At 38.3% G+C, this 25,092-nt stretch overlaps 1 protein-coding gene across 4 annotated transcripts in view; it reads right to left on the reverse strand.

Moving 5' to 3' along the window:
* The window catches only part of kdm4b (lysine (K)-specific demethylase 4B), a 53,088-nt gene that overhangs the window by 19,810 nt on the left and 8,186 nt on the right, over positions 1-25,092 (reverse strand). For all 4 annotated transcript variants that reach the window (XM_061883346.1, XM_061883345.1, XM_061883344.1 and 1 more), the window contains exons 2-12: positions 23,396-23,812; positions 22,883-23,058; positions 20,103-20,217; positions 18,318-18,511; positions 14,670-14,719; positions 9,885-9,988; positions 6,940-7,077; positions 2,929-3,125; positions 2,604-2,851; positions 2,276-2,520; positions 2,048-2,168 (exon numbers count right to left, since the gene is read on the reverse strand). In XM_061883346.1, coding sequence (XP_061739330.1) covers positions 2,048-2,168; positions 2,276-2,520; positions 2,604-2,851; positions 2,929-3,125; positions 6,940-7,077; positions 9,885-9,988; positions 14,670-14,719; positions 18,318-18,511; positions 20,103-20,217; positions 22,883-23,058; positions 23,396-23,782 — 1,975 coding nt within the window. In that variant the 5' untranslated portion in view covers positions 23,783-23,812. The remainder of the gene's footprint in view (positions 1-2,047; positions 2,169-2,275; positions 2,521-2,603; positions 2,852-2,928; positions 3,126-6,939; positions 7,078-9,884; positions 9,989-14,669; positions 14,720-18,317; positions 18,512-20,102; positions 20,218-22,882; positions 23,059-23,395; positions 23,813-25,092) is intronic.

Below are 25,092 nucleotides of genomic sequence, written 5' to 3' on the forward strand. Positions count from 1 at the left end.
GGTTTAAATGCAGATAACAATTTTGCCACACTTAGTGTGTGTGTGACAATCATTGGTACTTTAACTTTAACTTTTAACAATTCTAAAATAATGAGAAAGATAAGTATGTATTTTTAAAAAGGGGAACATTATCACCAGACCTATGTAAGCGTCAATATATACCTTGATGTTGCAGAAAAAAGACCATATATTTTTTAACCGATTTCCAAACTCTAAATGGGTGAATTTTGGCGAATTAAACGCCTTTCTGTTTATCGCTCTGGAGGCGATGACGTCAGAATGTGACGTTGCCGAGGTAACACAGCCGCCATTTTCATTTTCAACACATTGTAAACACTGGGTCTCTGCTCTGTTATTTTCCGTTTTTTTCGACTATTTTTTGGAACCTTGGAGACATCATGCCTCGTCGGTATGTTGTCGGAGGGTGTAACAACACTAACAGGGAGGGATTCAAGTTGCACCACTGGCCCGAAGATGCGAAAGTGTCTGCCGCCAGACCCCCATTGAATGTACCAAAGTGTCTCCACATTTTACCGGCGATGACAGACATGGCACAGAGATGTATAGATAACCTGCAGATGCATTTGCAACGATAAAGTCAACTAAATCACAAAGGTGAGTTTGTTGATGTTGACTTATGTGTTAATCAGATATATTTGGTCGCGGCGTGACTGCTAGCTGATCGATGCTAACATGCTACGCTAATCGATGCTAACATGCTATTTACCAGCGGTGCTAAAGCAGACATGGCACAGAGATGTATGGATAACCTGCAGATGCATTTGCAACGATAGTCAACGAAATCACAAAGGTGAGTTTTGTTGATGTTGACTGCCAGCTAATCGATGCTAACATGCTAATTACCGGCGGTGCTAAAGCAGACATGGCACAGAGATGTATGGATAACCTGCAGATGCATTTGCAACTATATTACATTTCCTTCCACCCACATTTAATGCGAAAAAAACACTTACCAATCGACGGATTTAAGTTGCTCCAGTGTCACAAGATGCGAAAGTCCTGATCGTTTGGTCCGCACATTTTACCGGCGATGCTAACGCAGCTAATCAGCCATGCTATGCCTATGAATAGCGTCAATAGCTATTCGCTCAATAGCTTCAGTTTCTTCTTCAATACTTTCATACTCCAACCATCTGTTTTAATACACGAGTAATCTGTTGAATCGCTTAAGCCGCTGAAATCCGAGTCTGAATCCGAGGTAATGTCGCTATATCTTGCTGTGGTATTCGCCATTGTTTGTTTACATTGGCAGCACTGTATGACGTCACAGGAAAATGAACAGTGTCTTCGCAGAGAGCGAAAAAAAGGCACTTTAAAGCTTTTTTAGGGATATTCCAGGACCGGTAAAATACAACAAGCCACTGGGAACTGATTTTTATTGTTTTTAACCCTTTTGAAATTGTGATAATGTTCCCCTTTAAGGTTACTTGCCTTATATTTATATATTACGATTGCATTACATTATAACCACTGTATAGGTTTTATTGTTATTTCTTCACTTTAAGAGCATGATGAAGACAAAAGCTTTGAGTCAATCTGCATAAAGCCAAATATTTTAAGTAGATCATTGCATATTGTTGTAATGTGTGGCACCTTGAGACAGGAGTATGTTGATTTACAGTCTGAAAGTAATATGTCTTCCTTTACTCGTTATTTCTTCAATGTTATGTACAAAATATAAAAATCGCAAATCGCAATGTCGGAGAGAAAAATCGCAATTAGGTTTTTTTCTGAAAATTGTGCAGCCTCATTCCCCAGATCAATAAATGTCAGTCAAGAAACCAAAACAGGACCTGAATTAATGGGCCACATAGGAAACTTTAGTCTAGTTAGCTTTTACCACACAAGATTAATAATGAAGATAATTTATCCTCATTTAAAAATGTGTAGTGGCTGCAACAACAAGGAATTTTTTTTTGCAAACGCAACAAAAAAAATTCAAAGAGAAAGCAATATGTGAGGATTAGCAGGAATCACTTATAAGTGTTAAAAGTCAGCTAACGAATAAGAAAAAAAGACGAGATACCTATAGCACCAGTCGGATCCTGCTTTACCACAGACAAAGGAGACCGGGTCGGTGGCTTGGTGAGGGGGTGACGACGACTCTTCTTAACTTCTGTTGGCATCTTCATCTTGTTGTAGCTTGCCTGACGAACAGAGTTGTTTTCAATGTGACAAAATATTGCATTGTATTATACTACTAATAACCTGGGATTATTTTGACAACCAATACATTCATTAAATTGTAAAATACCATGGTGCAATTTGCTTCCAGTTTGTTGTCTGTTGGGATATCAACTGGTTTTATCGGTTTCACGTCGACAGGCTTCTTCTCCTCAGTTTGATCTGACGAGGCAGACTTTGAATTTTTCATGGAAGATGCAGCAAATTGTTCAAATACTGCTTCAAATCCAGTCATGGCAATCTCCTTCGGTTTTATATGCATCTTAGTTTCTACATCCTCTGTCACATTGTCAGTCAGGTTCGGTGCCTCAGGGTCTGTCAACAAAATAAGGGCGAAAAACAGACAGTTTGTTAAAATCTATATTCAAAAGAAAGTCTAAACCTTCTATGTTACTTACCCTCTAGTGCTAAAGTTTGAGCTGCTATTGAAGCAGCTTCTGCATCCTGCATTTCTTTGAGCTCCATGGCCTCAAGGGTCAACATAGCCTCTCTGGCGAGACGCTCCTCTCGTTCTTGCCTTCGTTGGGCTTCCCGCTCTTCCACCTGGCGTTGGTACTCAACAGCATTCAACTCGATGCCCTCTTCCGCCAGTACCTTTACCTCATCCAACTTAAGACGGCGGAACTGTTTCATTTTCTGCATGGCCCTTGGACAGTGAAGAAAGAACCATTAAATTGACGTTTCCTGTGTAAAAACTTTTAAATTAATAGACATTTTGCTCACTTCCGCAACAGGTTGGCTCTGAATGTGATGCGATGCTGTCTCCAGCCCTCCAGTTCTGGGCTATTTAGCTCAGTGACCTTACAGTGGTCCAACACTATGAGGTCTTTGCCCTGTTTCCACATGTTATACCGGTCCGGCTGGAGGCAGCGCACAAAAACATCCATAGAAATCTTGACCATGTCCTTACGGCAAGAGCACTAGGGAAAAAAGACAAAGAACACATAAAAAGACTGTACTGTACTACCATGAAACCCTTTTTAACTTTGTCCAACTTATCTCGACAACCAGTCGAAGTCAACCAATTATGGTCCACTCTTGTTATTACTAAAAAGTACCCGCTTAAACATGGTTGACTGCTTTTGTCAACATAAAAACTGAGACCATTTGGGGTCTATTTGTATCTGTCCGTTTATGTCAATTGAGTTGTAATTGTCAACTTGTCTTGCCCGTTCACGTCAATCAAGAGGCGTTCGAGAAATGAAGAGGTAGGGAGAGAGGGCGACGTACCTCCCTCGAAGTGAAGTGAGCTTGCAGACCTCCCTACACTATCGAGTGGGAGGAGAAAGACGGCAGACCAGAAACCCAGACACGCAGATGAATGCAAGTAATAAGCATAATTAATGATTTTCATTTAGTCAGACTTCAAACCTTTGCTACTGGATGTTAATATTATCTTCAAACACAAATACACGATGAAACATTTGACATGTAAGCTGACGCGCCAACGGTTGCATATTCCACCAAAAACGTTGTCTTCTAAACAGTCTTCTTCATAAAGACAGGCGAAAGAAAGTAAAAAGAGCACAAGTGAAGCCAAACATCACGTGCGACAGCATCTTCAAAGTAAGCAAACATTTTACCATGAATTGATTTACGTGGAACCCGATTTACACAAGTTGAAAAACGTATTCGGGTGTTACCATTTAGTGGTCAATTGTACGGAATATGTACTGTACTGTGCAATCTACTAATAAAAGTTTCAATCAATCAAAAGAGTCCCATCTGCCTTATGTTACTGCGGGAAAACGGCGAGAGAGGATACCGTAGCGGGACTCAAGCGACGTCCATAAGCCTAAGGGCGTATTTGCAGTACTTTGCCATGACACTAGATGCAACAGCCTAAGGGGAGGGTCTAGTAGAAGAGGGATTTTAATTTTAAAAAGCGGAGAGATCTGTATCACTATGAGTCGGAGGGGCCCACTTTCCTCCCGTCCCCACTGCTATTGGCTGCCATGATCCGGACAGCACACCTTTTTTCATAAACCGTCCCATTCCAACCTTTTAGGCAAATACCAACTTTTTGGTCTGCAGCAACGTTTATGAATGAGGCCGGTAGTGGAAGAAAAATATTGGGTTTGTACAAAACTAATATTATAATCTTACCTATTGCGAGTACAGCCCATTTAATAATCAGTTACATAAACATGCATACAATGGCGAGAAGAACAGGCAGAACAGTCAAATGACAGCAAAATGAAATGACAATAAGATTAAACCAAGATGGGGGACAAGAGCTCGATGAAAATATTTTGCTTTCTGGCATGTTGTATTAAATTCAAGTTGTATCATTCCTTGAGATGTGTGGAGGGCTATGTGTTCAATTACTGAAAACACAATGGCCTGTTCTCTCTAGCAATACAATGTCCAACTTACATTGCATTTAGACACCACTTGACTGACACAAACATTAAAGTAAGATGCTGATAGAACAGTATGTGGTGAGGCATAAAAAAAGGCAAAAGAAAATGTTCAACATTCATTTAGTAAAAAATAAAAAGGTTAAAATTCTGAGCTTTCTTCTTCTCCACACAAAAATGTCAGTATTCCAGCACTCAGAAGTTGGCATTTTTGAAAGGCTGTATAAGCACCCTCCATATGATTTGTCCCACTCTAGACGTTTAACATTTGAATGAAAAATATGTACAGAACACTTATTTTGACTTAATAAATTCATAAAAGGCAATGATAATCTTCCATAAAAATACAAGAAAATTACTGGACATTATAGAATATAATTGGTATGTGATTGTGAAACAAATTAGCCGTTTTCTGAATGGTACCAATACATTTATCACAGCCTGTGAAACGGGAAAGTCATCCGCTGAGATGAACAGCGGATGACCTTTCATGTGACAATGAAAGGTCACATCTCCAGCAAGCCGAAAATGTTAAAAAATGTGGTCCTCAAGACAACATGGCTCACTGGAGGGGATCTCAGTGAAAGTTTTAATTCAGAAGCTACAAATTAAAATAGCTTTGAGTCAAATTTGTAATAAATGGAATTCAATGTGCCAAAGGCAGCCTTTGGCCTGTAACGTATTTATGAGCCTCCAAAGTGTGATTTTGATTATTACTGTTGCACATTTCACCTTTCCTGTAATGAAAGTATTAAAAAGCAAAGCAAAGTCACAGGTTTCTGAAGTTAGACTGAAAGTCTGTATCAGAGCGCATAGGACAAATCATCTGACAGATTTAAAATTATCTTTATCTTAAAGCAAATACTGCTTTTTTGGTTTTCCTATTGCCTGGTGCTGTGTTATTTTGTCACAATAATCAACATGACCAAATAACATCTATTGGGAATGAAACTAGATAGTGAAGTGATGCAATGTAGACAAAGTGGATTATGACAGTAGCTCATTAATTTCATCATCTTCTGTGTTCGTAAGAGGCAAACTAAGATCAAAAACTCCTGAAAGTAATGCTGCTTGGATGCATGGTTCTGGTGGGATTATTACTTGAAGCTTAAAACTCTACTGTATGTCATTCCAATACAAAGCCATTAGTTTTCTAGTAGATCTGAATTGTACAGTGTCATTTATTGAATAAATTGATAAATAAAAATGCTTTGATTTGTATTTTGATGCTTAAAAGATTTGTTTCCATCCATCCATTTCCTACCGCTTGTCTTTTTCCGGGTAAAGGGGGGTGCTAGAGCCTCTCTCAGCTGCATTCGGGCGGTAGGAATCACCCTGGACAAGTCGCCACCTCTTCACAGGGGGTTTAATGAGTACAATATGCAAGGCTGCTTTAACTGAGCACACATAAGAGCAGTGCACCTATTGGTAATGCAGCTCACATTGGGGGTGATGTGGTGTGGTGTGCGAGTGTGTTAGTGTGGCGGAACCAGCGGAGTGCTGAGAGAGATGGCTCAAAAAAAAAAAAAAAAAAAGGTGTAAAAAGGGGGAATGGGCCTAAAGAAGAACTGAAAAAGACAGACATTGTGTTAAAATGTTTGCACTATCAAAAAGTGCTGGCTTTTCACAATAGCACTACATTATCGATGCAGCACATTACCAGAAAGCATCCTGCATAGAAACGATGTAAACGTATATTTTGGCAGCTACCCTATCCTATGTTTGACTTGCATAACCGATGTTAAACACATGGAACCATGTGAGGACATGTTAGCATCTACATAGCATATATGGTAATGTTAACAAGTTGTTTGTCCAAATATTAAACACCAGTCCTCCAATTAATACATTTTCAAATGTGTATGTGTGAAATTGTTGAATAAAATGTCACTCAATTTATCATACTTTATCAGAAATTACTTTTTTTTAGTTTGGTTATTTATTATCTATTACCAGTTTTCTTTTAAATATAGGTATTGAATAATTATGCTACCATTGGTAAAGTGCAATTACAATGTTATGTACATTTATAAACAGACTAAAGGTCAATTAAAAAAAATTATTATTTCAATTGTTTTCTCTAAAAGATGCGTTGAGGCTAAAACGTTTGTTTTAGTCGATTATTCACTTAATCAAACAATTTATTCAATAGATTCCTCAATTACAACAAACAATGGATAGCTGAAGCCCGAGTTCATTCATTTATCAATACTGCAATATCTAAAAGCTGCTTTTGAAGTGTTAAGATTGGCAATAAAGTTTAAGAAGTGCAAAAATTATGTTTAGTCCATGCCTGGTCCATTCAATGCCTTAGTGCCTAAAGGAAAAGAGGCTGTATGCATCAATCGATGATTGATATGAAAGACCAACTTACCTGAGTAGCCATTTTGCCGTAGTCGACCCAGCGTAGAGTGGCAAAATTAGTTGATTCTGCACAGTTGAAGCCATGATTGAAGCCGGCGTGGTAGCCATAAGGAAAGGTTATCATGAATTCCCCTTCATTTTGAGTAACCTGTTAGAACAATAGAAATGTATTCAATTACAACAGTTTCCTCAAATGACCATTTACCATAGTGCAATTTTTGATGAACACATTATTTCAGCCATGATAAAAACTGATAGCAACTAAACAGTAAAAACGTTTAGTAGCTATGCCTTACATCAGTGATTCTCAAATGGGGGTACGCGTACCCCTGGAGGTACTTGAAGGTATGCCAAGGGGTATGTGAGATTTTTTTTTTAAATATTCTAAAAATAGCAACAATTCCAAAATCCCTTATAAATATATTTATTGAAAAATAGCAACTATTCAAAAATCCTTTATAAATATATTTATTGAATAATACTTGATGATTACTTCTATGTGTAGAAATCTGTATTTATAATTGAATCACTTGTTTATTTTTCAACAATTCTTTAGTTATTTTTATTTCTTTTTTTCCAAATAGTTCAAGAAAGACCACTACCAATGAGCAATATTTTGCACTGTTATACAATTGAACAAATCAGAAACTGATGACATAGTGCTGTATTTTACTTCTTTATTTCAACCAAAAATGCTTTGCTCTGATTAGGGGGTACTTGAATTAAAAAAATGTTCACAGGGGATACATCACTGAAAAAAGGTTGAGAACCACTGCCTTACATGACCATTTTCTTCCCATGAGTGGCATGTTCAGATTTTTTTTCTGTTCTACTGAAACATGCTTTATAATGCCATGCTCCAAAACACAGGTCCTATATACAGGTGCTGGTCATATTATTAGAATATCATGAAAAAGTTTATTTATTTCATTAATTCCATTTAGAAAGTCAAACTTGTAGAATGTACACATTCATTCCAAACAGACTGATACATTTCAAGTGTGTTTTGCCAAAAAGGAGATGATTATAGCTGACAACCAATGAAAACCCTAAATTCAACATCTCAGAAAATTAGAATATGGTGAAAAGGTCAGATATTGAAGACACCTGGTGCCACATTCTTATTAGCTAACTAACTCAAAACACCTGGAAAAGCCTTTAAATGGGCTCTTGATTTGATTCTGTTTGACACACAATTATGGGCAAGACTGCTGACTTGACAACTGTCCAAAAGATGACCATTGATACTTTAAAGAAGGAGGGCAAGACACAAAAGGTCATTGCCAAAGAGGTTGAATGTTCCCAGAGCTATGTGTCCAAGCACATTAATAGAGAGGCGAAGGGAAGACAAAGATGTGGTAGAAAAAAGTGTACAAGCAAGAGGGATAACCGCGCCCTGGAGAGGATTGTCAAACAAAACCGATTAAAAAATGTGGGGGAGATCCACAAAGAGTGGACTGCAGCTTGAGTCAGTGCTTCAAGAACCACCACACACTGACGTATGCAAGATATGGGCTTCAGCTGTCGCATTCCTTGTGTAAAGCCACTCTTGAATAAGAGACAACGTCAAAAGCGTCTCGCCTGGGCTCAAGACAAAAAAGACTGGACTGCTGCTGAGTGGTCCAAAGTTATGTTTTCAGGTGAAAGTAAATTTTGTATCTCCTTTGGAAATCAAGGTCCCAGAGTCTGGAGGAAGACAGGAGAGGCACAGAATCCACGTTGCCTGAAGTCCAGTGTCAAATTTCCACAATCGGTAATGGTCTGGGGTGCCATGTCATCTGCTGGTGTTGGTCCACTGTGTTTCCTGAGGTCTAGGGTCAATGCAGCAGTCTACAAGGAAGTTTTAGAACACTTTATGCTGCCTGCCGCGGACCAACTTTATGGAGGTGAAGATTTGATTTTCCAACATGACTTGGAACCTGCACACAGTGCCAAATCTACCAGTACCTGGTTTAAGGACCATGGCATCCCTGTTCTTGATTGGCCTGCAAACTCACCTGACCTTAACCCCATACAAAACCTATGGGGTATTGTGAAGCGGAAGATGCGAGATGCCAGACCCAACAAAGCTGAAGAGCTGAAGGCCACTATTAAAGCAACCTGGGCTCTCATAACACCTGAGGAGTGCAACAGACTGGTCGACTCCATGCCACGCCATATTGCTGCAGCAATTCAGGCAAAAGGAGCTGCAACTAAATATTGATTGCCGTACATGCTGAAACTTTCCAAGTTCATACTTTTCAGTTGGCCCACATTTCTAAAAAATATTTTTTGGTACTAGTCGTAACTAATATTCTAATTTTCTGAGATACTGAATTTGGGATTTTCAGTAATTGTCAGTACTAATCATCAAAATTTAAAGAAATAAACATTTCAAATATATCACTATGTGTGTAATGAATTGATATAATATGTAAGTTTCACGTTCTGAATATAATTACTGAAATAAATAAATTTTTTCATGATATTCTAATAATATGAACAGCACCTGTAAGTGATCATCGTCTCTGTGAAGTCTGGATCTATGCAACTGAGAGACAAGTCAAGTCAGGCAAGGTGACCTTAGATATAGAAATAGCTTATAGTGGTTTTCACATATCCAAATACAGCTTCCTGCATTTGTCAGATTGCAGGAAGGTTCTATTTCAACACATATTATAGGCCATCGTCAATGCTGTAATGATGTCCTATGAGACTGAGTGATAACATCGAAAAAATGTGAAGGTCTATGTGAGTGTGTGTGCGTCAGTGTGTAGATCAATGTCCTGTGAACAGTGAGGGCACAGTGACCTTTTTGCTAATTCAATATAAAAGCATCGGACTATGAGTCGGAAGAAGTATAGGGAGAACTCTGGGAACTTACTGACTGTCGTCTGAAAAAAGAAACCGCTCAGAAAACCCCAACGTGATAAATATGATGAACGTCACTATCAAGTTTTGGGGGTTGCTACTCACCTTGTCAAAGGGAATGCCATATTTCTTCAGGATGGATGGGGATATCAAAGTCATCTTGTGGCGAAGAAAGGCATCACACCCCTGGGAACTACCAGGGAAGAAGCCTGCAAGGGTAACACAAGTAATTACATGAAACTATAAAAACTAGATTCCCAGTGGTCATATTCTAACATCCTTCAATGAGGATCATATCCCTGAGTGCTTATGGAAATTAAAGTCGCCGTGCTTTTGTGAGATATTGTATAGCTTGTGTCTCATGCTGCCACCATTTGGTCATGACAGGACAGCATTATTTGAAAAAAATAGCAACAATGATCTGCACCACTCACTCAGGCTAGAGTAAGGAGGACAACATGTGGCCCCTGGGCCGGATCAGGCCTGCGAACACGTTCAATCCGGCCCGCGAGATGAGTTTGGCAAGTGAAAAATTGAAGTGCATTTTTAAGGAAACTGCTGTTTTAAATGTGTCCCATGGGTGTCGCAATAGCAAGGGAAATGGGTTATACCGGGCGAGCAAGTATACCAAGCAAGAGGTACACCCAAAGCATGGCTGCGACTCCTCCCTCTCAACCCAACGTAAAACAAACACGGTTTCCAATAAACAATTGGTAATCCCACTTTAAATGCTGCGTGAGCACTGCACATTAATATGGTTCCATAAAATGATTGTCTTCTTTGCAAATTTAAAGAAATTGAACAGTGGAATTCACAAATGAGGTATTTGATACACAGAAGCTTTTTTTTTTTTTTTTAATGCTTTATTTTGTTTTTGTTCAATCCTAGATGTTGAATTGCTTCGTAGAGACACTGAAATTAAGTCTAAATTCATTGTGTTCTTCATGGTGTTTTTGAAACTGCACCAATTTTTTCCTCTGAATTTTCAACAAACGAAGTGTTTTGTCAAGCGGATTATTTGTGATATTTTCGTTTTCAGAATGTGCTTGTTCTATTTTGGGTATTATATGCTTTATTTTGTTTTTGTTCTTGTTCAATCCTAGATGTTGAATTGCTTCATACAGACACTGAGATTAAGTCTAAATTCATTGTGTTCTTCATGGTGTTTTTGAAACTGCACCAATTTTTTCCTCAGAATTTTCAACAAACTTGAAGTGTTTTGTCAAGAGGATTATTTGTAATATTTACATTTTCAGAATGTGCTTGTTCTATTTTGGGCCAAAGTAAAACAAAAAAAACAACCTGAAGTTGTCGTGATTGTATTTTTAAGTTATTATGCCATGATTGTCTCTCACATTGACAGCATTTCACTCACATTTATGTCAATTTTTGTGATATTCTGCATTTAACAGCGGATTTCGTTATATTGGCCAGTTCTATGAGTCCGTCTGCTGTTACGTCAACACGAAAATCAGATGCCTTAATTTTTTGTTTAGTTTAGTGATTATTGATTAGGCACACTAGCTATGTGCCAAATAAGTAGCAACCATGGTAAAATCCCAAACTTCTAGTAGACATGCTCTTTCTTTACTTATTCGCTCCTCATCCTTTTCAGTGTTACTACATATTCACGATCGTGAGAAGCCATAATTGAAATCAAAATTTGATTAATTGTCTAGCTCTGTCACAAACTTGAATTTAAAATGTCTCACTTATAATTTCATCTACTTGCACGCTCAGTGAAGTGCTCCTTCCTAACCGAAAAAACATTTTATATGACAGCAACCAACAAACAACGCGTCGATTGTGGGTTTGTTCTTTTTTGCACCATGCAGCAAGGGATAAAGAAAAAGTCCCTCAATTGTCTCAATAGCTTCCTCCTTGTTCGAGATGGCAAGGGTGAATAATGGGCTGACAGCCAGACTATTGAAGCCAATTAAAAGACCACCAGTTTTCTGTTGGTCAAAACTAACCTCCACCATTGTGTCCTCTCTCTGCACCTATGATCCCCATTTCCACCAACTGTGTCCAAAAAAACAACACCAAAACAGAGACTATGTTGACTTGAGGATTGGAGGAGAGGAGACAAACGCCTGCCACTGTGGCAAAAGTCAAAAGAAGGGTTTGCAAGTAACAAGACCATTGTCACAGCCCAAGTAGGTATTCCCACGAGACTCATAACTGTCTTTTTAAGATCTCGTAATCAGTTTGACAGCCAGAGATGACGATGGCTTTTAATAGGTCAGCAGGTGCTTGTTAAATAATGTTAGTGCTTCTTTCCTGACACTTTGCACACCCACTGCTAGCTGCTTATAAAGCAGATGGCTACAATTGGCCTCAGCCAAAAGACTCACTGCCAATATCAGGACTGATAAAGTCACCGTGCAAATACATTTTATAGGCTCTATTAGATCTTCTGTGGACTCATTTTGCATACATTTACAAATGTCCATGTGACAAAAACATGTATTACAATATTCCATACGTCTTCCAATGCCCATCACAATAGTCTTAAAGGCCTACTGAAACCCACTACTACCGACCACGCAGTCTGATAGTTTATATATAAATGATGAAATATTAACTTGCAACACATGCCAATACGGCCTTTTTAGTTTACTAAATTGCAATTTTAAAATTTCCCACGGAGGTGTCGTGTTGAAAATGTCGCGGTATGATGACGTCACTTGTTGTATTTTCCAGCTCGATCCAAGCTATAAGTAGTCTGCTTTAATTGCATAATTACACAGTATTCTGGACATTTGTGTTGCTGAATCTTTTGCAATTTTTTCAACTAATAATGGAGAAGTCAAAGTAGAAAGATGGAGGTGGCAAGCTTTTAGCCTTCAGCCACAAAAACACAGCCGGTGTTTCCTTGTTTAAAATTCCCGAAGATGAAGCTTTACTAGGGATCAGAGCGGTCGAGCGAAAATGGATCCCGACTACATGTCAACCGGCAGTTTTCGGTGAGAAAATTGTGGTAATATGTTGTCTCTTACCGGAGACATCAGCGGAGCTTCCGTCCTGCTGCAGCTGCCGTGACTTCCCTCAGAGACTCTGGCGTCAACACACCCGTGGTCACACCCCTCCAACTTTCAGGTACTATTTAATCTCACTAAAACACTAGCAGCACAATAGGCAGATAAGGGATTTTCCAGAATTATCCTAGTAAATGTGTCTAAAAACATCTGAATCGCTCCCACTGCAATCGCCTTTTTTTTTCCCTTTTTTTTTTTTCCTTCTAGTCCTTCACTCTAAATTTCCTCATCCACGAATCTTTCATCCTCGCTCAAATTAATGGGGAAATTGTCGCTTTCTCGGTCCGAATAGCTCTAACTGCTGCTGGTTTTGATTGTAAACAATGTGAGGATGTGACGAGCCCTACAACCTGTGACGTCACGCACATCGTCTGCTACTTCCGGTAAAAGTAAGGCTTTTTTATTAGCGACCAAAAGTTGGGAACTTTATCGTCGAGGTTCTCTACTAAATCTTTTCAGCAAAAATATGGCAATATCGCAAAATGATCAAGTATGACACATAGAATGGACCTGCTTTCCCCGTTTAAATAAGAAAATCTAAATTTCAGTAGGCCTTTAAATAGAACTGATAGAAAGCTGATTTGACACTCAACCTTGCAGTCAAATTGGCGTACTTTAAACCTCTTCTTTCTTCAACATAAAAAAAAATACTTTTCACAGAGTAAGAAATTAATCTTTCCGGATGCACTGTAGGACAGAAACGCCCTAAATGTAGAAGGATAACAATACCAAAGTTAGACCACTTAAAACAAAGTCTGGCCATGGCCTAATGATGGAAAAAAAACACTCCAGAAGTCACAATATCCGATAATTGACAACAGCATGTCTGAGTCAAATGCAGTAGAAAAGCAAATCCCAAGAGATCGGAACACACATACAAGGAGAAAAACTGATGTGTGGATAAAAACAGAAGGCAAAGACTGTTTCTTTCTACGTCCTTTTTAAAATTGTGTGACAACTTTCAGGTGGACATTTGACTACAACAAGTTAGAATGAATAAAAGATTAATAAATTGTTGAACAGGAAGGAAGACGCTTTATGAATGCTTTAATTACTCGTTTTGATGGTAGTGTCAGACAACAAAATATTGGTGCTTGAGGACTACAAACAACTTGAGACAGCAGGGTGCAGCGAGCTAGTGGATTCTCTGTTGCCTCAATTCAATACATTTGGGCAAAGCCAGACAAATAACTATGTGTTGTAAAATTGAAGAAACAAACTTCCTCATCTGAGGGAAAGAAAAGTAAATGGTGTGTTCAATGTGGCCTAAAACCAATGCATCACATTTACGTTTACTGTGATAGCTACTCGCCAAACTGGGCGTAACGCCTTTTTAACAAAGTTATTAGCATGTTAGGCTTAAATATATTCAACTTTTTAAGCTTGGCGTTTCCCATGTATTAATTTGTGGTGTTTCCACCACAACTATTGTACAGTTGGTGCTACCTGTTCACACATGCTCCTAAACACATTATGACAGTACTGTCTGTGAATAAATCTCGTCGCTACAACACTGTACATAGGTGGCAGTATATATTGTAACACATCTTCTAAACACCTATTACGCACCTACTCTGCCAGAGAATAACAAGACCGAACAGAGTCGGTCAGCTTTATCACTTTTCTTAACGTTTGTCTCCCATGCTCTTCCACTCTCCTATAGCGTGACATTACAATTGCATGCAAATGCATCTTAACCAATTATGCAAATTCAGTCATTATGTAACAACACACACCACAACCCACCACTGCCACACTTAAGATTTCATTCCTGTGGGAAGCGCTGAAGCTTTTAGTATATTAAATGAGATTAAACTGTTTCACAGAGTGAAAAGTGAAAGTATCATCTCACCTTTTGCTAGTCTCTCCAGCCTCTTACCATGTTCTGGCGGGATAGCATACCTGCAGAGAAAAAGGAGACAAAAATCAGTACTGGCTGGTCAAAGACAGAAAAAATAACTTATTGTTTTAGGAGAACACTTGGCTAAGTCAAATGTTTTGAGAGGCTAACAACATTTATTGTCAACTTTAGTCTCTTGTCTTCTGCTATGCTGCTTTCAGATATATGATTAAAATTCAATTGGGATTTATTAGAAAAAACAATTCATTTATGAAGTTATTGACTTACTTTGTTGCCTTTTTTGTAACAGAAAGTGTTGCAGAAATATTTGGTCCATTTTTCTTTCAACGCTTCACAAAATGCAATTTGAGAGAGAAAAACAATCTGAGTATAAGCATCCAAACATGATGGTTGTTTGGCATGAAGGGAGAAAGTGAAGTGTAAAATAAGACAAGAGAGAACAAAGATGAAAGTGAGTGCCAGACAGCATGAGGCATCGGGAGGGGAATCAAAATTATATGGTCGGGGGTGGAAAAAAAGCCTAAAAATTTTATTTCAGTCAAGAGATTGAGACACGGCAGCACACTGCCATCTGTAGGCCAATGGTTACAGGATCAGAGAGGTTTCCTCATCTTCACTGGTTTATTACTCACTAATACATACGTTTTTGCCTTTGTAGCAATGTTTTAAAAATGGTGCGGTTCGTTTTGGACATATGTACAATAGAATAAAACAGTCAGACAATTAAAAAACACAACAGAGCTTTTAAACGAATCCTGAACTGGTCCATCAAATAGTGTTTGTTACTTGTTCATTTATATATTTCTAATACTATAACTATATGAGGATCCTATGTAGTAGCAAAATGACACAGGATTTCCTTGGATTGCAGCATCACTTCATTTAAACGGGTACACAAAAACTTGCACCGTTAATAAATAGAAGGATAACAAAGACCACATCCCAAACATCTGAGACACTCGTGATTTAGGGCTCGAAAAATTTACATTGATTGATTGATTGATTGATTGACTGATCTTACAGAATAATCATCCTTATGATCTCTACCCTAAGCCCACTGCTGCTATGGCAATAGAATGTTTGACCCCGTGGCTTTAGAGCGCAAAGTTTGGGTCATGACAGAAATAAATAAGGAACACTAAGGTGCTTTTTCTCCATTAGAATATACACGCTAACAATTTGGTGATCTTCACCTTCAAATAATGCATCATTATCAATATTATTAGCACTCAGAGGATAAAATGGTTTTATTTATGAAACATGCTAGACTGCCCTGGCTGACAAATTGTAAAGAAAATTACAGTGGATTCCAGCATTTTTATACTTCCGCATTTTTCCATCCATCCATTTCTACCGCTTATTCCCTTTTTTTGGGGGTCGCTGGCGCCTATCAGCTACAATCAAGCGGAAGGCAGGGTACACCCTGGACAAGTCGCCACCTCATCACAGGGCCTTCCGCATTTTTGACCCTGCAAAATTGCAGATGTTTGGCCAATAATGTTTTTTGAGGGTCTCTCAGAAACAAGTCGACAAATAGGGTAAAATGTACATGAATAGATTATTTTTATATGCACAATGTAAATAAAGAACTAATGTCAGTGCAGAATGGGGGCATTACAACATGCAGCAATGTGAACACAAGATAATTTAAGATCATCAATCGTTATTAGAATTACAACCGGCCAGTATGTTTCAAAATTAGTAAGAATAAGACTGCAACTTACAACAATTTTGATAGTCAACCATTCATCGATAATCTTAACGATTAGTCAGTAATGGAATTATGAAACATAACGGCTGGGCGATATATCAAATATACTCGATATAGCGGGTTTGTCTCTGTGCGATATAGAAAATGACTATATTGAAAAAATACAAAGACATGCACCTGGGGATAGGTTGATTGGCAACACTAAATTAGCCTTAGCGTATGAATGTGAGTGTGAATGTTGTCTATCTGTGTTGGCCCTGTGATGAAGTGGCGACTTGTCCAGGGTGTACGCGGCCTTCCGCCCAAATGCAGCTGAGATAGGCTCCGGCACCCCCCGCAATCCCAAAAGGGACAAGCGGTAGAAAATGGATGAATGGGAACTGTTAATACAAGGCTAAGGCAAAATATTGAGATATATATCATGTATCGTGACATGGCCTAAAAATATTGAGATGTTAATAAAAGGCCGTATCGCCCAGCCCAATGAATAGAATAGAATAGAATAGAATAGAATATAGTTTTATTGTCATTATTGCAATGAACAGGTTCAAAGAACAACGAAATTGGAGCAGATCCTCCTAAGGTGCATTTACAATATGGTAGTATAAATAGTAAAAAAAAAGATAGAGGTGACAGATGTACCTATGTATATGTATATATATCCACACAGATGCATATCTGCATGCATATGAATATATACACACACATACATATAACATTACATATACATATACATATTTAACGGCTCTAATTTAGCAATTTGCTTTTAAATTAATCCTAAAATATTTTAGACATATGCTAACTAACAAAGATGACTAATTCAGAAATATTTATTTATACTGTAATGGTGCTGCTCAATAGGCTGTTACAAAAAATCTATTAAACTTTTGTCCATTTAATAAAAGGAACTGGTCCGGTGCTGAAAAATCAAGTATTATTTTTATGAAAATAAAGAAAAAGTAAAAATAGCAACAATACAAATAAACAGCAAAGATCAAAGCTATCTAACTTCCTCAAATAGAAACAAGCAGTTTGTGACGATGTGCTTAAAGAGTTGCTCAAAGGTGAGGTATACTATTGATTTTTGGCATATTTACCAATCTAATCATTTTGTTTTATTCTGAACATTTTAGCTATCTAATGGATTGTATATTTATTATTTTATGATATCAGTGCCGTAGTGTTCATGTTCATGTGAGCACTTGTGGGATTGACGTGTGTGTCCAACATCATGCCGCCGCTTTAAATGCTCCTTTATTGTGAATTTACTGCCATAAAAAACAAGGTCCGCTTTGCAAAATGAGCAAGGTATTCGTCATTAACAAGATTAGGATCAAATATTCCCACAATTGATATGTTTTCACCTGCGATCTTGTTATGAGTGGTCGTCATGATTTGCTTCCTTCCAGAAAAACACTAGTCATGCAGTCACAGACGATTGTCGACAACAAATTTTATTGTTGATGAATTGTTGCACCAGTATTTGAAAATTATTATGCCCACGCACATTTTTAAATAAATTGTTGTATCTGGGACGGTATAAAACTGTCACACTGCTGTCACCAGGCCAAAATACTCTTGAAAATGATGAATCTCCAAATGAAGGTTAATGATGAAATGGATATATTCTGACTATTACCCTTTGATAACTTCAGTCCATATCGTAAATCCACTGACTTTTTTTACGCATTAACATTCTCAGAGCATTTTGAGTATCAGATTTTTTAGGACCATTGTATACTGATTTGGTATTTGCTAGGGTAAATAATTAAGACAACAACAAACAATAACTCATCCTGAATTTAAACCTATTCACTATCCATAGTTCAACATTTAAGAAAGATGCTCAAGCATTTTTGTTTTTTGTGCCCATGTCACACCCACAAAATAATTCTAAAATTAAAATTTAAAAAAGGAAAGAGACTAACCAAGACTTGGACTGCCCAAAATGCAGGTAGTTAATGCTGTAGAGATCCATGTCCTCAGTGTGCCAGGCAAAGGTGGTCTTCCACATCCCAAAGTATAGGTAGGGAGTGTTGACACCCTCTATGACAATTCCACACTCCTGCTCCACCATATCGAGTAGTGTGTTCAGGTGGCCAATGTTCCACTCTGTAATTTCCTGCAAAAAGAGTAGCACATTTGTGTCATACTTTCAAAATAAAATAACGAACACGTTTTCATTGTCTTCAAACCCTGTTAATAGTTCCACCACCAGATGGTGCTATGGTCTTTACTTGATGGCACTGTAAATTACAGTACATTTATAGAACAATTTCCATTAAAGGCTTTGTCTCATTATTAAAAAAAAATATTTCAATCTCCTAAGTGGAAACATTGTATTCTGCAATTATCCATCCATCCATCCATTTTCTACCGCTTATTCCCTTTCGGGGTCGCGGGGGGCGCTGGCGCCTATCTCAGCTACAATCGGGCGGAAGGCGGGGTACATCCTGGACAAGTCGCCACCTTGATATTACACAGTAGCATCTTCATTCACCAGAAAATAACAGCTATTACAAGTTGACCCTTGAGTTGTTGAGTGGATGACAGAGGGTTTGTGAGGCATATTCTTGGATGGTCACATATCTGTACATGCAACACAACAGTACATCTGACTGCTGTGAGTGTACCGGTACAAAAACCCATATTCATATTCAGACCTCAAGTTATTAAAAAATGCCTTGTTTTCTTCTTGTCAGTGTTAAAGACTTATCAGCGATGAAGGCATTCATCTCCTGCTCTACAATGGACATATTTTTAGTGTACAACCCATACAAGGAAGCCTATTACAGTGGCACCTCAATTTAAAAGTGCACCAACTTAAAACTGTCCTTTGGCTAATTGTTATGCTTTAGGTTATGAGCAAATATTTTAGTCACATCAATCTTCACCAGTAGCTGAAATAGTAAATGCCACAGTGAACTACGTATATATAGAAATGTCGATACTTTTCCAACCATGAGAAGGAAGAACGTGAGTGTGAAGGACAGTGCTGAGAACAAGTGGTTGATATTCACTGAAATAAAGAAAGACATCAAAAACATGACAGAGCGTGTCCCCAACTTGGCAATGCAATTCGAGCGTAGCATCGCTAGTGTTTATCAAGCCAGCCAATAATGTTAAAATGATATGTTAAAATGATATGTAAATGGCGAACATGTATCCATGAAAATACGGAAAAGCTGCTGATAGTATAATTGGCGGAGAAGTAGCTGGAAAGAGATACCGTAGAAGTCTACTTCCAGTACATTATAATTACAGCTACTGTACTTGTTTGTAATACATTCTATTGTACTGTTGTATACAGTATTTCTAATCCAAAAGCTGTTTTTATGGCATGTCACATGTTAAAATTATGTTGTTTGGGTGGTGCAATCACGAATCAAATTGATTTCAATTTGTGATGTTGATACAAGAGTTTTGAGTTAAGAGCTCCACCAGAGAACCAATTAAGCTCGTAAATTGAGGTACTATTGTACATATTAAGTTACATTATTGCCCTGGATAAATCAAAAAAACTGTTTGATATTTTGTTTACTTAATCATGTTCTTACTTAATTACCCAGCGTAAAGTAAGATTAACATTGCAATGAATACGCCAAACATTTGGGCTTTTGTACATGTGTATATATGCAGGTCTAGATATTCTATTCCCCTGAGAAAGTCTTCACATTCTGTATGTGACAGGACCACAAATATCCAACACTTACCTCATCATAGATAGAACCACTAACATCTGCTCCGTAAATGGGTGAAACAAAAGTCAGGTTCTTCCAGTACTTCCTCTCTAGATCATCAAAGTCTTTGTGGCGAGGTGTGCAGTACCTGAAACAAAGCAAGGCAGGATGAAACAATTAACCCTAAAACTAATAATGCCAAATATAACTTTGTGTAAAAGTTGAGTATTTTAAGTTTTCATTTTAAGTGCGAGTAGCACTGAAATTGCATTAGATAGAATGCAATTCAAACAGGTTCAATAGAATCCATATACAATATAATTAGAACAATTACAGTTGCAACGTACACAATTTAATTTAGGAGCAAACAACATACTTACCAACAACAAGAAATAAAAGTAACAAAATAAACATAATTCAGTCCTGCTTAATAAAATATTCTCCTGCAAGAAACATACATATATATGCATACATCATCTGTGATTGTCTATGAATGTTCTCATTCATCCAGGTCGCTGTAATCTCAGGGCATTCAATCGATCGCAATTGGACTGTTTGGTTTGTCTTGGAAGATGTTTCGCCGCTCATTCGAGTATGTTTCAACAGTTTGTGCTCATAGACTTATATTGGGCGGATCTAGTCTAGCGGCAGATGCCGAAAAAACAAATATTTATACCGTATTTTCCGCGCTATAAGCCGCTCCGGGTTATAAGCAGCACCTTCAATGAATGGCATATTTAAAAACTTTGTTCACCTATAAACCGCACCGTGTCATAAGCCGTGCCTACGCTGCGCTAAAGGGAATGTCAAAAAAACATGGTGCGAATATTTACCGTACGTGCTCCCGTTTTATCCACAGTGCGGTTCACAGGAATATCAAAAGTCAGTGGAACCTCGTCCATGTTGATAATGTGCTCTGGCCAGATCTTTTTTTCAGCTATCTTGTTTTTACAAAATGCGCGAAAAGTAACCAGCTTTTCTTGAAAGTCTTTTGGCAGTTGCTGTGAAATAGTAGTCCGTGTGCGGATGGAGAGATTACGTCTTTTCATGAACCAGAAACACCAAGAAGCACCAAATTTAAAATCATCCAAGTGAAGTTCGCTTGCTAGCGCTGTTGCCTTGATTTGAATAGTGATGGTACTGACACTTCTGCTTGCAGCTCTCTGCTCAACAACCCACTGTTCGAGTTTGTCCTCCAACTGTTGCCATCTTGCTTTGTTCCCTCGGAAACTCTGTTTTGTCTTCTTTACTTGGAACAGGTCATCTTGTTGATTCTTCCTGATTCATTTATGTTCAATTCTCTCACTGCTGCTCTATTTCCGTGTTCTTTTGCGTGACTTATTGCCTTGAGTTTGAATTCTGCGTTGCTCGCGTGTCTCTTAGTAGGAGCCATTTTGTGCTCGTCTTTACAGAAACACACAAATGAAATGAATCGTATTAGCTGCGTGCTTCTTCTTCTACGGGGGCGGGTGCTTACCTTGGCAGTTGCTTACCGTAGAAGAAGAAGCGCTTCCTCTTCTATGGGGAAAAAAGAGGGCGGCTGTTTACCGTAGTTGCGAGACCTAAACTTTATGAAAATAAATATTTATATTAATCCATGTATAAGGCGCACCGGGTTATAAGCCGCACTGTCAGCATTTGAGAAAATTTGTGGTTTTTAGGTGCGGCTTGTATCGTGGAAAATACGGTACTCCAAAACTAGGAGGGCATTCCTGGGTAAGGATGGTTTCGCCCTATCATAGTGAGGAAAACAACTGTTTTGATGCAAACAAGCAATACTATTGTCAAAGTCAACGACAGTGGGAAGTGTAATTTCCCCTCGTTAGCACTGTTTTATTGTGTGGCTGTAGATAGACTACTACCAGTCCAAAATAGTCAGAATCCCCCCCTTTTTTTTAATAACTATTATAACATTTATATTATACTGTAGAAATAAACAAAATACATCATTAATTTTTGTTTGACAATTACACGAGAATATTCAGTAACATGTTGAAAATGTTTCTAATAGAAATACAATTATTTAAAAATAATAATAATGAGGTGACCACCAAGTCCAACCATCAACTACAAAATGCGCCCATTATTTTGCAGAAAAATAAGCATATTTTTTTTTTCCAGGAAGGACACGCAATTTTTCTGACAAATGACAGTGTCGCCACAGTGGAGACAGTTTTTAAATGGAGAGGAGGTGTGCAGTACCTGAACAAGTCCTTCTCAAAAAGTAGGGTGTCAGTACAATGCCGGAGGGGGGCACGTGTGACGTCGGGGAACTTTTTTTTTTGCCATACTAGAATATAACGAAGGGTATGTAGCCCTTGACTTTACTGTGACTACGGTGGGATACGAGGAAAGACTGGTGTGTTGTTTTCTTTATAAGGAAACAAGGATATGCAGAGGTATACTTTTTTAACAATTTTATGGACACTTGATGCCATTTGTAGTCGTGGTGGAGAGTGGGTGTTTTTGGTCACAAAATAGTTTCTTCTTCTTAAGGGGACATAACAGAAAATAATTGAGAAGCGCTGCTCCAAACCAATCAGACTCGGTCTAATCATGTAATGTATGAGAAGCTCTAATTTCATGTTTACAGTGAATACCTGGTTTTACCGTGAATTACTCTACAGCGTTTGTGCCACGATCTGCGCCGTGCATGGTTACGTCATGCATGCCCACAGGGATCTATAAGTGAATCGTTAGCAACAATAATTCTGAGGAATTGAAACACTGGGAGAACCGTTTTTTGGAGTCCCATCCTTAGTACTAGATGCGATTTAAACCCAGCAAAAAATATATTTTTGTTGTTAACTTACTTTTTGCTGTTGGCCAGCTTGCGGTACTCGCTCACAGTCATAGACTTCTTCTGGATGTTGTACTGGGTAAAAAGGCCTGACTGACCAGTAACCACTTGCATGATGGGAGCCGGGATCACCATTTCCTCAATGCTATCGTAGCATTTTCGTGGTTTCCAACCCTCTGGCGGAATCACCTAGATAGAGACAAGTATTCAGTATCTTACAACCATATATTGTCATTAAAACTGTTTAAAAAAGAAGTAGATGGCCACAGAAGTATATAAACAGCAATGGCGGTCCATTAATAAAATTTTAATAAAGGTTTTAAGAAAATAGAAAGGAAGATAAGCCCAACATTTTCAGCAGATTAAAAAACAGTAATGATGATTAACTTTCATATTAAAATGATTGTCTTTAGTTTTCATTAAATTCAAGTGAACCAATCCTGCAGGAAATGGCACACATCTCATTTGTACCAATGGGAAAACCTTGAGCAACATAAGTATGCTCATATGCATGGGTTATATTTACCTTGGCCAAACCAGCACGATGAGCTCCTTGACTCTCCATGTAGACAATGTACTTGGCAAAATCTTTAAATTCCTCCATGGTAGGACGAAAGGTCATGATCTTGCAGTTGGGGTTCTTAGTGCAAGACAGCGGTGTTGGAGGTGGAAGATCAACCTGGGGCAGCTCGAAACCGGGAGGCAGGCCAGGAACATGGCTGGGCATGCCATTGGCAACATCTAGGTCTGTAGGCTGAAGCTGTGTGGCAGGACTTGGATCCAAGGACATTTCTGTGTCAGGTTGATCAGCCAACACAGGCACCTGGCTAGGAATTAGATCCTGGGATACAGGTGGTGAGGCTAGGACAGGCCGGGAAGGCGGCATCACGTCCATTAGTATGTCCGTCGCCATTGCGAAGACTTCTAAGGGGCGCAGGTAAACCTGGGGAGGACAAAAAAAAGAGGACGTTCAATTTTTCATTTGCAACTTTCCAAGATATCCTTGCTGTAAGATCAGATGTGAACAAATCTACTTGACATGTGTGTCACTGTCGGATATTCTTGTCCGTAACCAATATTTATTGCGTTCACGCTTGAGTTTTTTCCACAGGACTTAAATTTATCTGAGGCAGTAAGACCTATTGTTGAAAGCGGTGTACTCCATGTTAAATCAACCATAAAAAAAATTACCAATTCAGTACAATGTTTTCAGAAGCGGGGCAGAACTCTTGTATTTGTTACAAAAACCTGTTACAAAGACTTGAGATAATTGCATTGTGTGTGAAGTCTTCCCCTGCCACACAGCACTTCAAATATTGCAGTTTCCCCTTGTCACCGATTATTTTTATTTAGTTTTGTGAAACATTCAAATTTTTTGCCCTAAATTATGCATTTTCAATCATAAAAATGGCTAAATTAACTAAAAATATTAGTACTAATGTACTATTAGCCACTCGATACCAAACCAGAGTGTAGTGTTTAGTATTGTGGCCTCTGATTGGCTTAGCCCCAAGCAGCATTACTATAATGGATTAAAAGAGTTAAAAGGTAACTAAAGTGTCATTTCATGTCTCGCAGGACGCTCACAATGTTGTAAATTATATCTGAAGGTTCTAAACAGTTGTTTACGCTCTGGCTATGAAAATATTAATTTTAGAATTAATAATTATGAATATGCCGAAATGTATTCATCACGGGCATATCCGGAACGAACGAACTGCGATAAATGAGAATTAATGTATAATTGTCTCATATGCAGTTTAAATGGCATAAATGTTGCTCGGGTTACTGGAATTTGTAAATAAGTGTACAGTTCCTTGGAAATATTTTTTTTTCATTATTAACATACTCCTAATATTTCTTGGGCCGGGAATCTCAGGATACCTCCCAATACAATAATATTTCGACATAGCTATATAGAAATTCATTAAAACAAATACATTTCATAGTTTACAGCATAATTTTATTACAGTACAAACAGCAAAAGAGCAAAACCTGCTCAGTTGCCTGGTGGTTAGAGTGTCTGCCCTGAGATCGATAAATCGTGAGTTCAAACCCCGACCAAGTCATACCAAAGACTATAAAAATGGGACGATTTACCTCCGCTTGGCTTGGAATTGGGGGTTAAATCACCAAAATGATTCCCGGGCGCGGCCACAGCTGCTGCTCACTGCTCCTCTCACCTCCCAGGGGGTGAACAAGGGTGCTAGCTCCCACCCCCCG

This window comes from Nerophis ophidion, linkage group LG22 (genome assembly GCF_033978795.1).
Source record: "Nerophis ophidion isolate RoL-2023_Sa linkage group LG22, RoL_Noph_v1.0, whole genome shotgun sequence".
In the NCBI taxonomy this organism is placed as follows: domain Eukaryota; kingdom Metazoa; phylum Chordata; class Actinopteri; order Syngnathiformes; family Syngnathidae; genus Nerophis; species Nerophis ophidion.